The 18790-nt window shown below is 33.2% G+C and overlaps 1 protein-coding gene across 1 annotated transcript; it reads right to left on the reverse strand.

The window, feature by feature from the left end:
* On the reverse strand, positions 1-5392 carry LOC118183600 (uncharacterized). The gene has a single exon (XM_035353196.2). The coding sequence runs from the start codon at positions 4767-4769 to the stop codon at positions 1317-1319; it is 3453 nt and encodes a 1150-aa protein (XP_035209087.2). The 5' UTR covers positions 4770-5392; the 3' UTR covers positions 1-1316.
* Between the last annotated feature and the right edge of the window lie 13398 nt (positions 5393-18790).

Raw genomic sequence — 18790 nt, forward strand, 5'->3', positions numbered from 1 at the left:
TTCTTAAAAAGGTGTACTGTATTTTATTAGCTTTTTACACTTTATAATGCCAAGCAAAAGTTTAAAAGCATGTATATAGTAAATTCACAATTTTCCACTGATCGAAAACACAAGGAAAAACGATATCTGAAAGAACAGAGATGTAGATATTTTGAATCTGAATAGCTGGAATTCTACTCTAAACGTCTAAGATCGATCATTTAGAAAAATAGAACTTTGCTTTCAAACACTCTATGCATTATGTACATATATACAGTATACATATAATTTCAATACAATTTACTACAAGAAAATATATTTAGAAAATATATACTATACTTTGTATAAATTTAATAACAAAATTTTTTGCCTGTTAATTAAAATGCATAAGACCTTATATGTATTTGAAATAAAATAAATACTTGTACTCTCCTTAACTATCTATGACAGGCGCTAGATATACAGGTTTACCTTTGTTCACTTCCAAATAAATTTCCCTTATTTTATATATATATATAGTTATTTAATTTTGTTCTTTATTTATTTTTATTATTATTATATGTATTTATTTAACATAGCATAAAATAACTTCCTAGGCAAACAGAATTTTTCCGGTTTTCTGCTAATGGAAATTCAGTTATGTATTTTGCATGTTTTCTCAAATATGTTTTGCTGTTTGGAAGTTGACAGCAAAAAAAAAAAAATATTGCATTAAAGGAAGTTGTATAAATGATTAATTATATATCTATCAAATATCGTAGGAATGCATTCTTAAAGTAAAAAATTGTTTAAAAAATTCTGACATTTATTAGAAATTAAATTCTTATTTTAAGAAAATATTCATTTAAAGTTTAGAGAATTTAGGCCTTTTAAATTGTATTAAATATATTTAGCGAATCTAACACAAAACTAAGATATAAGTAGCTAAGAAAATTTCATTGTAAGATATAAAAGTTTATAAGCGCATAGAGAATATTTTATAAATTTCTCAATTTTATCTACAAATGAAATGAATTCAATCACTGTACTATATCATTTTAAACAAAAATTACTGTAAACTGAATGCAGAAATACTCTAGAATATAGTTTTTCATTCACTTTTCTACAGAAAAATATTTAAGCATATAGTAACGTCACATACAGCTAACTATATATACAGAAAATATTTACAGTTTTAAATTCAGATCTTCAAGTGTTCAGTCTCTAAAAAAGTTTTTTGATTCAGGAAAAAAAAAAAAAAAAAAAAAAAAAAAAAAACTGTACTGTTAACGGAAACTTCTACAAACTGGATACTATCTACCTTTCCACAGAAATTTATAAAAAGCTCACTATTTCCTTTACTCGGCTTCTTTGATAACTTTTAAAGTAGAATCATTTGAATTAGTACTGGAATTCGATACAGTTGATACTACAGTATCGGAAGAGACACTGCGTTTCATAACATTCGCTATTCTGAAGAGGGTTTGAGAAGCTTTACCACTCGCCGAATTTTTGGAAATCTTTGTCATCAGTTCTCTGAAGGAATCTCTGTATAATTTAAACACTCTGCGGTTACAAACGAACACGATAAAAATGAAAACTCCTTGCAAAGTATTGAATATTATGAAAAGATATGTTAATATTTGACCTGTTAACCTATCTTGTTTTACGTATGCTGCAGCAAAAGCCAAAGCCCATGTTAGTCCAAGTACTACAGCCATTCTTACGTACAGAAATACATCGCTTTTACCTCTCTGCCTGCTCTTTTCATCACTGAGATAGAGCACATGTTTTACATTTCTTATAGAAAGTATTGTCAACATATAAAAACAGAAATTTATGCACATGATTAAAGCTAATGGTAATGCGAAAAAAACAATTGCAGCATCTTTGTTGGTGATCCAGCATACATTGTTCCTACCGTAACGAGGAGAAAAATTCGATTCACTTAAAAAATTATCCAGCAAAGACGTAATCGCTATAACTATGACTGGAGTGCCGTAGGCGTAAGCCATATATCGTGGAACATATTTCCCTTTACTTCGAATATTGTTTAACAATGTTTTGTTACCAAATGTTCGGAATAAGTCGTATGCCATAACATTCATCCACATAAAGCAACAAAGTATCTCGTAATGTAAGATATGTGCAACAACTTTGCACGCGTCTCCTATCACATTATTACGCTGGCCAAAAAGAAATGTAATCTGCATCGCCAACAACGAGAATGTCAAATTCATAGTGTTGCAGCCAGGAAGGTTTCGAAGGGAAGAATATACACAGTACGTCAACAGTACAATAGCCATGGCAGCAACTGAAACCCATGAGAGTACAAAGCTGACATATGCTTGAACAATGTCCATATCTAAAGAATAGCTTTCATCTTCTTCTATTGTTGCCGGAGATCGAAGACACACATAAACGCTGTCGTTTTCTGCGTACTCATATACCGTATCATCTATCATGCTTTCACTAAGGCTCGAGTTATGCATAAAAAATGAACCGTTTTCAGAAATACTATATTCATGCTTTTCAAGTAGAACTCTTGCGCACGATTCATTCAGTTTCGCCTTTTGGTCACATACTATGGCCATACCGCTCACATTAACTAGCTTCTGATCAAATTGGAGACCTTTGTATAAAATATCTACTACAAATTGACCTTTACGATAATATTTGTTTGTTTTGTTGATATATATACCTATGATTTTATTTTCATCACTAAAAGAAGCATTCTCGTTCAGAATAAGTGTGAAATCTGAGTTCAGGTACTCCTTTTGTTCGCCCCCATGTTCAGGTAGGCACCAAGACGTTAGAAAATCAACTGTTTCGTGGATCTCAAATATCCTACTTGTCATATTGTTTATTCCTAGTTCAAAACCGTTAAGGGAAATCGCAGAAGCAAGCATCGACACAATGCTATCTACAGAAGGTCCAGAATTTGTAATATTTTTTGACATACATTCATACAAGTCAAAGTCTATTATTAAAATGACTGGATGAGAATCCTCCATTATTTCAAGGAACCGCACCATTTCCTTAGAGTTAGTGAAATTTCCCAGGGATATATTAATTTTAACATTCCTTATTCGTTCTTTACTTATATTAAAAGAAGAGGAAAGGGATTCATGTAAGCTGTCAGTCATGGAATCGATGTCTTCTGAAATGAATCCTTTGTATTGCAGGAAGTCCCATACTTCAATCTCTGCGCTAAGTGTCAGATGAACAAACTGTGCCTTAGCGTCTGGGATAAGAACTGTTTCGTTTCGTTTATGCGTTTCCGTGTCTAGTCCATCTTTTTTCACACAACGATAATTGACAAGACGAAACTCTGCACTGCAATGAATTTTTCTACATATTTGACTGAAGGGATCCCACATATCATGTTTTTTACAACGTTTCTGGTCTTCCTTCATTTTTTTTACACTTTCAGAAGAGATATAAATTTTTTCTCGCCCATCTAAACCAAAGTTCAGTAGCAATGAGAAAGCAGCCGGAATATCATCTAATCTCAATCCTTGGACATCGCCCGTCACAAAATCCACAAGCGGAATGATTCCACGCAGTAAGGGAGAAGCTCTGGTTGAGTTCAACAACCATGGTGGGCATGCTAATTCTTCAATGCTGTTGCCATTACAAATTGCGCAATACAAGTTTTTATACAAAACATTCTTGTCCTCGTTTCCTCCACTGACGATTACAAATCCAGAACTATTAGAGCATAAAGCATGAAAAGTGTTATTAAACTCATATTTTTCAGAACAAGTGTCGATAATAGACGGCAAGCAATTCCTAAATATATCATTAGAAGACATTCCTGTATTCCAGATATCGTGATCAACAGACTGCAACATTTGACTAATGTTATAAAGGTTTAAGACAGTGTAACTATTTATAGAGTTGCAAAGTGCACAATAAGAATTTCGATACAAAAGTCCATCAAGAGAAACGACCGGCCAAAAATTACGTTTGCACCTCAGACAAATCTTAGCAGATGCTCTGTTGCACTGCTTTTTAATGACAGTCACACACCATGGTTCGACAGTTTTGTCACATTTAGAACTAAACCTTTTCACACAGTCCACATAAACTAAATCTTTGCAATGGTGGTATCTATCGCTTTCGCTATATTCGTTCATATGATCGGTCAAAGTACACTGAAGAGGAATTCGAATGTTACACAGTTCTTCTAATGATGTACCTTCATGCCGTTTCGAACAACTTGATATCATGAATGTTGGGAAGGAGTGTAACAAAAGCTCGCATTTAGGTTTTGTGTCTGACTTCCTTCTGGGTTTACCGTTATCGGCTGTCTTGTTAGCAAAACATACAGTTTGGTAATCCAAGCAACAGTCCAAGTAAAAAGAGCACTGGTTATCACAGTTACACGTGTAAGGTAATCCGCGAGGTTTTTCACCACAACGAGATTTGCAGGAATCCCAGGGTGCACACAGAGATGCATTTTCATGTACTACAGAAGGCTCCTCTTTCCTGCTGGAAGGAAGAATGGTGGTTCTGGCTTTCAGTTTAAGGACCTCATTTCCTCCTGTTGTGTGTCGGTAAAAATTTGCCAATTTCAAATCGTCGGTTAATAATGCTTGATTGCTATTAACAGAGTTTTCTAAATTCAAATTATTTCTTCCTTGGTTAACACCCGCTATTAATTGAGCAAGAAGTAAAAATAGTAGAATATAGCGATTTGATGACTCCATTAAAAATAATTCCTTTTCGTACCTTAAACTAGCTATTATAAAACAGGAAGCCTGGACAAATTGAAAATACTTGTTTGCCGCATTTGATTGTAGAGACATAACTCAAAACGCGTATCCAGACTAAAGCTCAGAAGCACTGAGGAAGTAGGAATATCGACAAACCTCAATCCATGCTCACTGTTCATCAGGGGGTTGTCTCTTTTCCTCCGTTGTCAATGATCTGGTACATCAGCGTGGGCTGATTTCAATGCATATTCCTGGCATAAAACAAAGTACATGAGAAGAATTTTCGAAGATAAATGGAGATACTCATTTTCTACATATTCAAAACATGTATCAGCTATGATATTTTGACGATACACTTTTTTAAATTGGTATACAGTTCAAGTAGTTTAAAACAATGGTTTATTTCAGATTAACTATAAGAGTTGGAGCAACTGCAGTTTCAGTGCTTCTTAACAAAATATTAAATTACGGAAGTATAAAGTTCTAAAATTCTAATTGAGTTCGAAATATCCTTTCCTCAAAATGAATGTAACAGATCACAAAGTGATTTTTAAAGTACACATCCAACTAAGCATTTGAAGGAACTAATGCTTTTGAAGCATGGAACGTTTGCAGATTTTGCGCAATTCGATCATGGTATAACATGAGACTTAAGAAAAACTGTCATCCGAATTTAATTTTTTTAAAGTCTCAACGAATACTCCAGACAGTGTAGCAAAGAGGGATTAAAATGTAATCTGTTTCTCTGCAGAAGCACTGCGTTTGTTTTGAGACTCGACAGATGCTGATATTCTCATAGAGGTACACAGATGGATAATGGGTTGAGATTAGAACGCTAATACTTAGGCGTATCTCAAGAGCCATAATGGCGTCATTCCCTTAATATTCAGAGCTGTACGTCATTATGTGACAGCGCTATTATTTTTCAGCGTCAAAATGATTAAATATCATACAAGATTACAAAGTTCAGTTATCTATATTATTCACCTATGTATTTAGTCAAATATTCTTATCAGCAGATGAGGAAAAACATTGACTATATCCAGATCGTAAAATGCACTTTTCCCATTTTCAATTAATCAGCATATTGTTATTGAAAATGCATCATAAAGATGAAGTAATTTTATGTCAACAGAATTATTACAAAAGCAGATAAATAATGATTAATTAGCTAATGGCTTTACAAAATTCACTTTATAGTTACCTAGATTTTAAATAAAAGCATTTTAAATAACAACCAGAAAGAAAGATTGTTATTTAAAAGACATTTATCGCAAATCTTACTAATTTATAAAAATGGCTGACGTTGCTAGCATATGTTAAATTAATGATTCCGAAATTAGGATTTCGAATAACTTTCTCTCTGCTAATATGAAATTAAGTATACAAGAAAAGGAAGTTATTATTTAACTAAAATATCGTTTTTAACCTTATACACTTTTACGAAGCACGATAAGTTACTTATTATTTACTTTTTCTAACTTTTCTAATGCTCATATCATAACCTCAAAGTAAAAATGATGAGTGATATGTTTATCAAGATTGATAATAAGAATATTCGAAAAGAATTTAGGGAAGTATAATCAAAATTAACAGTTTCTAAAATTTAAAAGCTTAATTAATCGAAATAGAAGACATTTAACTTAACATACCATTAAATGCATAAATTCAGAATGCATACAATATCAATCATAAATGGGATTTTATAAATTTTATTCTTTTTTTTTACTTCTAACTCACTTTTTTGCGTCTTAATTTTACATTTCAATGTTATACTAACACAACAAGAGCCAAATTTTTTTTAACTTTTAATTAAATATAACACTAACTTTTTTAGTCCATAGGGACAATTTGTCAAGAAGGGTTATTAATTTCGTTTTGACATTTTGCGTTGTCCAATATAAAACGGTGTTTCACTTTTCAAATTGTTGCCACCAAATATCAGAGCGCCCTGCATTATATTTAAAGAAATTAAATGATGAAGAATCTGCATGAATGTATGTATGTTTCTCGCGCTGTGAAAAAACAGCGATACTTAGAGATATCAAATTTGCAATAAGTTGTCATCCACCAGAATATGGGGATCAAAAAGCCCGAACTTGGAATTTGTTTTATTATCTACTATATATTTTGTAAAACTTTAACGAATTTTTGATTAACAAACTCAACAATTTCAAAGCGAGCAATGGCAACACTGTACGAAAAAAAAAAAAAAATTTATCTTCAAAGCGCAAGACTGTGTATCGAAAGTTTGAAAAATATACACTTTTAGGAAATTAAAGAATAAATGTTTTTTTAAAAATAAATTTTTTGTAGCATTGAATTTCACGGTTTAAGTGCGAAGAACATGATATTTAATAAATAAAAGTAACACCCAAAACGTTAAAAAAGTTCCCTTTAGGCATAATATAAAAAGCCCAAAGGGACAATTTGCCCAGAAGGGGTATTAATTTTGTTTTGGCATTTTGCGTTGATTCACTATAAACGGCGAATCCCTTTTCAAATTGTTGCCACCAAATATTATCACCCTGTATTATATTTAAAGAGATTAAATAGTGAAGAATCTGCATAAATGTATGCATGTTTCGCGCATTGTGATAAAACAACGGTACCTAGAGCCATCAAATTTTGAATAACGTACGTCTCCACCCGAATATGGGCATCCGGAAGTCCAAATTTGAAATTTGCAATTTCTGTTATTACCTAGTTCTTATTTTCTAAAGCATTTATAAGTTTTTGATTAAAAAAACTCAACGATTTCAAAGCAAGTAATGACAACACTGTACAGGATAAAAAAAAAAAATTATCTGCAGCGCACGAGACTGTGTATCGGAAATTTTAAAGATATGCTGTTTTGTTGTTTAAAATCTGAAAGCATTCAGATTTTTTTTTAAATTAGTTTATTCAGTTATCTTATTAGTTTCGCTGCACTTTCACTTCTCTTTTCGTCAACTCCCACTAGAGTGCGAATTATTAATGTATAAATAAGCGAGATGCTTTTAGAGTTTTTGAGTAGAGAGGGAGAAAGTTTTGGCAAAGCAGACTCAATGTCATTTTACTTTGCTTCCCAGCTGGTTGAATTTAATTTATCGGATTAAACTTCTGCTAGCTTCTTTTTCTTCGAGAGCACTTAGGGGCCGAGCTATTGTTTAATAGGATGTGGTTAAATTTGCATTTTGAATTTGAACGTATATTCTGAATTAACAGCAAGCAGCGGAGTTTTGTTTCTATTATACATTTCAATCTGTGTAACCGTCAGGGTGACGTGTTAACAAATAGGTTTTATTTTAAGGGTTCGCTTTGAATTTTGAAATCTTTAGTTAGAAAGTAGATGAGATGTTAAGTCCTCTGACACTAGATTTGGAATTCATTTTCCACTTTAAAATCCTCCAAGCGTCAACTGTTCGGCAATGAAACCTTAATGTTTCTAAAAATGCAGTGAATGAGTGGTACTTTATTAATTATTATTCCAAAATGACCCTCTAATATTGTGCCTCGACTCCGAGTCATCCAATATACATTCAACTCGATATCGGATCCTACAGCAGCTAGCAAAATGTTTCATGTGTAGAAATTTTAAATCCATACTTCAAATTTTACACCCATAACCCTTTGAAGATGAAAGAGTCGAAAAACAGTATAAATTGATTAGAAAATTTGACACAACGTTCTGCTTTATAAATTTTTATAGAAATCGAAAGAGAAAACCAGTCACAAAGCACAACTTGTTGATAGGTAGGAGCCTATTGGTGGCTATTTTCAATTTTCGCTCAAAGTTTTCAAGGTAAAAAGGAGTAGGATAGATCAAAATTTCTTAAACTGTGGGTCGCGGGAGCTGCAGCAGAGGGTCGCCAAACATTTTAGCGGTTTTGATCTTTCTTAACTTATTATAATAATTTTACAATTACCAAATATTTTTACTCAATGTATCTGAAAATAGATAAAGATAAGACAATTGAGACAGGGAAAAAAAAAAAAAAAAAAAAAACGAAAACTTTTTGACGCATTGTTTTTATAATATAAATGTTTATTTTCTTTGCTTTGCACGTGACGCTGTCATTTCGTCTGTTACTTATTTAAAATTTTCACATTGTTCTATGTCTTACAATTAGAAATTAAAGTTAATGACCTAAAACTGCAATAGTACTATATTACAGTACAAGTGAAAACACTGACAGTTTCACTCGCGCGTGCGTCGGATTTGCGCGATACTTATGGGATTCCACAAAATTTTTGTAAATAATATGGGGTTCTGGGTGTCGCGAAAAAATCTCAGTGATAAAAAGCGGTCGCGACTGAAAAAAAGTAAAGAAACCCTGGGATAGATAGAGGTATAATTTCTTCAAAAACACAATGGTGCAGTTCATTTCTTGACAGGTAGAAGTAGAATTGGATAAGACAGCAGAATTTCACCATATGCGCAGGTATAGTTCCGAAATGAACATTTCTGCCTCATTTCTGAGAGAACATTCCCCCCTGGGGCAATCTGAAGGCCTCTTAAGAGGATTTTCCGCTTGTCGTGTATTTTGAATGCCGCTTCGCCTTACAGACACTATACGCTTATCCATGCCTTCTCCGGGATCCTAACGCGAAATCGCTGATACGGCAGTCAGCGTCACTAACCACTTTAACGGCTAGGCGGGTTAATTTTTTGGCAGCTTTTTGATAAGGAGATAACAAATGATGAAGTTTACATAAATGAACTGTTAGTAGATAGCCAGTCATAGTAATAAATAGACGCGTCATTAATAGGACATGCAGGTAGATCTGTAGATTTTGCTATTTTTTCATTACATTTGGCTAGACTGTTAGTAGATAGCCAGCCATAGTAATAAATAGACTGTTAGTAGAATAGCCAGCCATAGTAGTGGTTACGTTCGTGAAGATTTCTCAACATAAGTTCGTAAGTTTAACTCTGGTAATATATTCCAGTCGAAATTCAACTGAGACACAAACAACTTTAGAGTGGCGCTTTTGTTCATGGCAAATCTAGTAAATTCAAGAGAAGTCAGTATCGAAATCGGATTTGCTACGAAAGAGCAGTTTACAATATAGCGGATAACTACTGGCTGAACGTTGAGCAGAGGGAAAAATTACAATGTTTTTGAAGAAACGAAGAGTTTGGTGGCAACATAAAGACGTTTTCGTGTGCACTTTGGTAAAAAAAGGGCTCCCTGTAGACACACCATTCACAGATTGTACCAGCAACTAGAAGCCACTGTCTCGATGTTAGAAAAGAATCGATGGCGCTTATTAAGTATTCGCACACCTGAAAATGGCAACAGATCTCATCATACAAACTCAGTTGTTACTGTTGTTCTGACTAATCTCGCTTGTCTGAAATCAAAGCAAGCTCACGAAATTCATCGTGGCAAAGATTGCTTCTGTCGTTGGTAAGAACCTTGGAGCACCATACGGGCGGCAGTACACTAAGAAGTGGCACCCAGACCTGGCTAACTCATGGCTCGCCTTAAAACAGGTAAACGCTCTAACCCTAGAGGCAATCCAAGGAGGCATAACCTCCCAGTCAACCTAGGGGGACAATTGTTGTTTCAATAAGTCTGGGTAAATAAGACACAAAGTCAATGGTGGACGGCTGCGCATCTACCGAGAAAGAACACAGTTCCACATCGACTGTCTCTCAGAGCTGACCAAGGGGAGCAAAACCCCAAGGACAACCGTCGATATCAAAACCATCTAAGAGCCCCAATACCAAGAGGTAGACAACATAGTATCATTTGGATCCTGCCGAGCCTGAACCTACCACCGAATAAACGATGGTTCCAGTCACTGTGAAGACTGCTAATTTTTTCCCAGAAGTCTGTCTACATATTGACTTAGCCAGAACGCCGGGATTGCTCTGAGGGGGACCACACAGGCGACGGAACGGCTTTGCTCACTTCCGCCCCCAATTTTGAAGAAGAGCACCCCGGGGGACGAGTCCGAGCGACTCTCACCCATCCTCCCTTGCGTCAAATTCTCGAAAGACTTTTGGCTCGCAGCATATTTTAAGTGCTTCCCCATGCCGCACAGACGCTAAACATTTTCAAACATCCATGCCTTCTGCAGGATTCGAAGCCGGGTGCTTTGGTTCGGCAGTCAGAGTCCCTAACCACTATCTCGGTTAGGCGGCCCACACAATGATTCATCCAAATTTGAAACCACCCAAACACTGCGAATATTGTTCTTGATGTGATGTCATATCGATTTCCTGAACATTACGTAGATGAAAGGCAGTTACCCAAACCTATCGCGGATATTAATCCATGCGATTTATTGAGGGAGGATTTTTGGAAAGGTAAGGTTTTTGGGAAGGATTTTTGCAAGGAAGCTTGCAAATGTAGAGCAACTCAAGGCTTTTTCATGCAGACTGTTTCGTCCAAGTTGTGCTATACAATTTCTGAAGACGTGTGAGTTGTGAAAGAGTTATGAAATATGAAAACATTTGCTTGAAAGAGACTGTACAGCAGAATGCTGAACGCTTTGAATACATTCTCTAAACTCACTTTTCACGTGTTATACAAAAGGTAAACGAAGATGATCCTCAATAGACACAGCAACATGTGCTCCGAAGTAAATTAATGGGAATTCTTTAAGGATAATCTTCGTGGAAAGTGGTGTGTTGTTGTTGTCAAAGAAGACATTAATAAACTAAATACCAATTAAATCACATATAATTTCTTTATGTTCTGTATCTTAAAATTACTTGAAATTTTAATCCTTTCATCCATGCATTATAACATATTTGTAAAATAAATATAATTCTGCTAACTGCTTTTTTTCAGGCTGTAGCAATTTCGGTGAATAGCAGTTGAAATTCATTCATTCTTAAACAAAATACTTTTTTTTTCTACAAACTGCATATTATTATGATGATGACGGAATAAAAAATTTATTTTTATCTTCAGTAGTGTATTTTTTCTGAAGAAATTCCTTGAAACAATAGGTTTCTAAAATATGATCACACATAGGTACACTTAAAAATTTTTCTTCTTCCTAAAATCACTTTGAATTTGTTCTTGTATTCATAAATATATTCAGAAATTTAAGTGAACTTACGTTTATTCCAACATATAGAGCATAGAAATTTTTTAATTTTTTTAATGCAAGAAAATCTGAAAACTTAAAGGACGCATCATATTTTTAATAAAATCGGTGTCTCGATAACTTATTTCTTCTTGGAGGTAAATTTAAATTGGTTCACTAAATACTTTAGGTAAATAATGTAATAAAATATAAAAGTTTGTTTGATAAATGGAATTTTGTAAAATTATTCTTAAGTAATGAAAAAATTCATTTCCAAAAAAAACTTGAAAACCAAAGAAATTATTCTATCACCAATATTTTTTAACTTTTTCTGTGCATAATATTCATGTTGTGATGATTGCCATGCAGTTTTACGTTTCCTTTCCATTTTGTATTTTGAAATTTCTTGCTTTTTGAGCGATTTTATAAATCATTGTTTCAACTTTAAATAATGGATTTTGCCAGTTTTTCGAAATCCCCAGCACTTGCGTACGTGCATCACTTAAACTTTCAGTACTAAAATTGCATTCATCAAAATATATATAATTGCATCCATTTCTTAATTCAGCGTTTCTATATCAATAAATGTATTTTTCAAAATTTTGGTCCATCCATGGCTATATTCAAATAAATACTCCTCAGAACTCAGATTTCTAGAATTTTCTTTTACCTTTTTTTTTTTTTTTTTTTCCTTTTCTTTTTATAGTTGTTGTTATTGCTAATAGAGATAATTCGGAAAAGAAATGGTAATGCATAATACTGTTAGCAAAAATAGAACACAACAATTACAATAAATATGAACAAGTCTCTGTTAAAGTAAACCTTCTCAAAGATGTCTTTTTACAAAGAAAAATGTGTCTATCTAAACATGCATCTTTAGTTTCGTACTTCAAACCCAAATATGCTACATGGTTTTGGAATTAGCAACATTAAATTTATCTTTTTAAATTGATTTTTAGAGGTGAATTTAGTCTGATTACGGGATAACATTAGTCCCGAATGGGATATTAGTCTCGAAACGGCATTTTGCACTGAATCATTATAAACCGCGTACCACTTTTCAGATTGTTGTCACCAAATATCACCGCCCTGTATTATATTTAAAGAAATTAATCAATGACGAATCGGCATGAATGTATGCATGTTTCACGCATTGCCGAAAAACAACGATGCACAGAGCCATCAAATTTTGAATAACGTAGACCTACACCCGAACATGGGAAGCACGAATTTTGAATTTGTTTCAGTATTTGTTTTATATTTTGTAAAACTTTAACGAATTTTTGATAAAAAAAAAAAAAACTCAACGATTTCAATGCTAGCAGTGGCAACATTGCAAGGAGAAAAAAAAAACATTTTTAGCTCCAGATCGCGAGGTTATCTATCGGAAATTCTAAAGATATGCTGTCTTTAAATATTTTGCAATTTTGTTGTTTAACCGAATTTTATGTGGCGTTATTATTATTTATTTCATTTTAAGCGCCAAGAACGTGATATTTAATAAATGAAGTAAACACACAAAACATTATAATAAAAAGATAAAGAAACAGTTTTATAAAGCCATCTTAGTAAGACAGCTGATTATTGATATGATGAACTAAGGAAATAGAAAAATGTATGCCAACACTTAACATCTGTTACTTAACGTTGGGTAACGAGTTGTTTGACTTCTGAATTAGTTATGTAGGGAGTTCTACATTTATACTGCTTTTTAAATTTATGTAATTTTCCTGTTGAGATGTATATGGCGAAAGTGTGAAGAAAATTGTGCTCGATAATAAAGCTAAAATGACAAAAAGAAATGGGTCAGTAGGAGTACGAGTAACAGCAGACTGATAGACTGTGAGCTCAGCGAGAGCATAAAAGCCCTTAACAAACCCTTTGGGGCAGGAGTTAAATCTGAAACCTTTCAGACTTTTTTTTTTACTTCTTAATAAATTCTTTTAAAATACTTTGCACATTGAAGCATAATAAAATATATAGTGAAAAGGAAAAAACCACAAACAACAATGAAGAATAAAAGAAGAAAGAACCTCATAGCTACAGGCTTAGAAACATATGCCTAGAATTATATTTATAGAAATAAAGCTCCTACCGACCTTTTCCAAATGCCATGCATATTGAAGCATGATATAGTGAAAGAGGAGAACCAGAAATAATGTCAATAAAGCAAAAAAAAAAAGAACCTTATATCTAAAAGCGTTTTTGTCATCAAAGCGAAGTAATGGAAAGATCTACGCATAAGCTTTCTTTCTTCCATGCACAGAAGAATGCTTTTCAAGAAAGACGTGACATATAGTGATAAGACGATTGCCATTCAGGTATAGAAGATAACAAAATGAGTTAGATGCTCACCGCACAATTCTCCCTCCCTTCGGGTAACAGAAGTAGATAAGAGGAATAATATTTGTATTTCTATTTTGGGCTATCGGGAGGGGAGTTTTTTTTTTGGGGGGGGAGGGACTTTTGACGACAGTTGATATTCAACGATTTGAGAAACAAATGCTCAGAATGGACTTCATTTTCTGTGCGATTCATTACGAGATTCGGTAACACAAAATTTAACCTTTAACCGGAGATGTCGGATCAAAATTATTAAGACCTTATATAAGCGAAACAATTCAAAAATCAGTGCAGTTTAATAATCTTATACATTTTTTAACGTTATGCCTACCTTAAATGTCATTTGAATTTAGCATAAAAGAGCCTTAACAATCTTTGCACCTTCATCGCAATAACTGTACTCAAAATGATTTCCCTCCTTTTACATGATTCTCTCCCTTTTACATGATTACTTTAATTAACGAAAAATATTTCTAGCACACTTTGACTCGGAATAATCTTTTCGACGCCAGTAAACTATATTAAATTTTCCCGTCTAGTTCAGATAATATAATTCAAAAATATAACTGGTATGCTTTATAATTATTTAACTTATGATATTATTATAATACTCTTTGCTCTAATATTGTAATTAATGAAAGATGTTTGTAATGCGAATATGTATGTTTACCAATACCTTTTATTTTCTTTGTTAGCTCTCGCATTTATTACTGTTATTCAAGTAATTAGCCTGCTTGTTAGATATTTTTTACTTGTTCTTATGATTGTTGATATGTTAATTCTATTTCTTTATTTTTATTTTCCTCTTGGCTACAATTGGCTTCGAAAAGTTATATTGTAACCCTGTATGCAACGGGGGAAAGAAATTTTGATTCCCGCAGTTGGACTACAGCAGGACTGGGGGGGGGGGATTTTCATTCGCGCAGTTGGAGCCCACCCCTCAACAGAATATTCCGAAAATCTCAAATAAAATCTAAACCATAAGATCGTGAGCGGATACATTGTGAAAATTACAAGTACTGTATTCATTTCTTGATTAGCAAGATAATTACTCAGCAGGCTTCTTGGCTAGTGAGAAGTCAGCACAACAGAGCAAACGTTTCCAAGAAAGAAGCCATGAATTAAAGATAAATCTTGACACTAAGAATGCATTTTCACTTCTTCAAGTAAAACTAGCCTGCAAAGAAAACCTCTTCAACATGGCAACAAACCACTAGTTGGGTTCAAATAATTTAATAGCCAGTTCGCTAACTAAATAAGCGATAGTTGGCTATATTTAATAGTGACAAATTGTATAAACAAATATTACAGTTTAACAACCGATTCGCTGAACTAAAATTATTTCAGGAAAAACCTCCATGAACCATTTTATCACTGCAACAAACACGTTTAATGTCCAACCTTGTTGACAAAGGGTAAATTTTTCTACCTCCATTTCGCATTAAATTGGGTCTAGTGAGAAACAATTTGGGAAAGCATTGAAATAAAAATTGGTAAATATTTTGCATATCATGTAAAATAAGTTGCTACCTCACCTGTCAGTAAGTAAAGTGGAGCAATAGATATTTTCATCGGTCCAGATGTTAGAAAATTAGCATAAACTAAAAATTTTTGAGCTTGCAATAAATGAAGTTGAAATGAAAGTTGGGATTTTCTCCCAAAATAATATTACCTATGATTTTTGTCAGTAAGAAAGGTCTTGAATACAATGTGGCATATATTCAGCTACGTATGAACTGAAGAATACGGCACAAAAATTCAAATTTATGATTAATCTTTGAGCAACCTAAAGAGCTGATGCCTCTTCAGATTTACATCTAGGCTTTTCCAAAATGCAGTGATGCGATGAGAAACAAGAAAGGATTCCACAAAAGTTAAGCCAAACGAAAAAAAGGTGGGAAACAAAGGACATCTAATGTTGCTTTACTAAAACTAAAAATGCATTGCTTTTGTTAACAAATTTTTCTTTTAATAGCTATTCAAGCTAACACAAATGGCAATAAAACTTTGTGGTAAGGTAAAAGTAATAAAATTTACAACATGTCAAAAACTATAAATTCAATATTAATCTTAAACTTGAATTTTACAGATGAGAGTAATAAGCTAGATTATCTAGGGAACGAAATTTTCACTTCAGTCACCATTCCTCTCACAACTACTCCCATTTTAAAAGAAATTCTCTCACTTTAAAAAATATCCACAGCCATCATAGGTTTCTCTTTGATGACATACCTTCCACCTCCTCACAGATCTTCTCATACATGCTGTATACAAAATCTTAAAAGTTACTTAAAAAATCTTAAACTTGAATTTCACAGATGAGAGTAATAAGCTAGACTATCTAGGGAACGAAATTTTCCCTTCAGTTACCATTCCTCTCACAACTATTTCCATTTTAAAGGAAATTCTCTCACTTTAAAAAATATCCACAGCCATCATAGGTTTCTCTTTGATGACATACCTTCCACCTCCTCACAGATCTTCTCATACATGCAGAATACAAAATCTTAAAAAGTTACTTAATAAATCTTAATCAAAATCTTAAACTAACTTAATAAATTTTTAACTTGAATTTTACAGATGAGAGTAATAAGCTAGATTATCTAGGGAACGAAATTTTCACTTCAGTTACCATTCCTCTCCCAACCACTTCCATTTTAAAGGAAATTCTCTCACTTTAAAAAATATCCACACTTCAAATTCCATTTAGTATCTTATTTGTACTTATTTTATATGATAGTAAATAATCTTTATCGTTGCCCCTCTTTATCAATCAAATCTTAGGACCCGCTTAATGAAATAAATCTCTGGTCTTCAATTAAAATGTTCATTCTCATTCCAATCTTACATGGCTCATCGATCTTTCGTAAGTTTGGCTAAGAAACATTACGTACGGTTATAGGTTTTAGCAAAAAAATTCTCTGTGCCTTTCCCATGAATACAAAAATTATTTTTAATTAAAAAGACATGAAATGCACAAAGTAATTCAATACATTTTGTCCTGAACGCCTTTTGATTTCACGATTTTGATTTTCATATTTTCCATATAATGGCTACATCTTTAATTCAAAACTATTAATATGACATATGGATGCGGTGAGGTATATTTAGATGTTTAGTGAACAATTCTAGCAATCAGTATCACAAAAGAAGTAACCACAGGAATTTTCACCTTCAAGGAGTTCTATTAAACAACAAATTGCCCGTCTTCTTCGGAAGCTTATGATGCTTTTGGAAGTTACTCGGTTGTCCACGCCGCAGGACTGCCAATTAATACAATAAGTTTCCTGGACATGGAGGATGGAAATTATTCTTACCTCCTGGTTCGTAGAGAGAGGGAATGGAGTGTCAGGTAGGGAAGCTAACTATATTTGAAGCGGACGACAACATTTTTCGGACCGATTTTGTATTTTGACTGCTTAACACTGGAAACGAAACTCATTTCGTTGAACTACTACTTAAGGGTTAAGATGACTTCTCGTTGCAATCCGTAGGAAGTGACCCAAAATGTACAAATATTAAGTATTTACTGCAAATGTACTGCATCAAATTATTAATACAGACGCAAAACACTAACGAAAATTGATTTCTCAAAATATTAATAGTAACTACCTAACAAAGCACAGACAAATTTCTGCATCGTATGAGCAGTTATATATTTAAAAAAAAAACATCTTGTTCAACTGTACTGGATATCATGACAAGAAGAGATTTCTTTTTAAGTTTTTAGAATATTTGACTGATAATTTGCAACATCGGATTTACTGGAACAGAAAAATGAAACTAAACGCAACTTCTGTGAAAGGCCAAGTGACATGGGTAAATTATTGTAAAAATGCGCAACTAAATAATTTTATAATAAAATGAACACTTAAACATTAGTTTAAAAAGCGTTTAAATAACCACATTTCCTACACATGTTCCTTATTGCACATTTCATTTTCAGTGTGCCCTTTATAATTATCCTTTAGACCAATAACGAAACTCTAGATTTCCTCAGTACTCAACATGGAGGAATAATGCTCATATTGGTAAAATTATGGTTTACCTGAATGTTTTCCGTCTGCTACACTGCATGTTCTCAGACAATTGTTAAGATTATCTAAATACTGCCTTTAAAGAAATTTTTCTAAATTTACAATCAAATGCAGCTCGAACATCTTCACTGCGTAATCTTATGCGCCACAAAGAAATTTATTCTGTGCTCTGTTATCTGTAGTAAACAACCAGTTCCTCAAACATAGAATAAAAATGGCAAATAATTACCTTTTCACCAAAATGGGTTGAGACTTTACATACATTCCCCTCCCCCAATTAAAGCCTAACAAAAATAGAGGCTTCAAGACCCCAAGCAAAGATAGTTGCACCTTGTCTTCGGTGTCCTGCAGTTTAATCGGCTGCTTCTGAATTTTTCTCCAATGATTAATACACATAAGACAATTTCTCTCGGAAAACCACCAATGAAAATATCCCTTCTATGTCGGAAAGTACTTTGCTTTAAGAAATTACACTGACATTTCCAGAATTAAGTAATTCAGCAATCTGTTTGAATAGAAATAACATTTAAAAAAAAAGATAAAATATTCTGAAGAACTCCATCTACTGCTTTAAAAAAGCTTAATTTATTAATCAAAAACAGACAGTTTAAATATGAAAAACAAATATCTTACGTTTTGACATACGACAAGAGACTCAAATAAAAACTGGAACAACACAAAATTGTGTTTCAAGATTAATAGTTTTTT

This window comes from Stegodyphus dumicola, chromosome 7, assembly GCF_044657685.1.
Source record: "Stegodyphus dumicola isolate Sdum_Otavi_A_Nest chromosome 7, ASM4465768v1".
NCBI classification, from domain to species: domain Eukaryota; kingdom Metazoa; phylum Arthropoda; class Arachnida; order Araneae; family Eresidae; genus Stegodyphus; species Stegodyphus dumicola.

Coding starts and splice junctions, on each gene's coding strand:
- LOC118183600 (XM_035353196.2), bottom strand. CDS start 4,769: ATGTCTCTACAATCAAATGCGGCAAACAAGTATTTTCAATTTGTCCAG.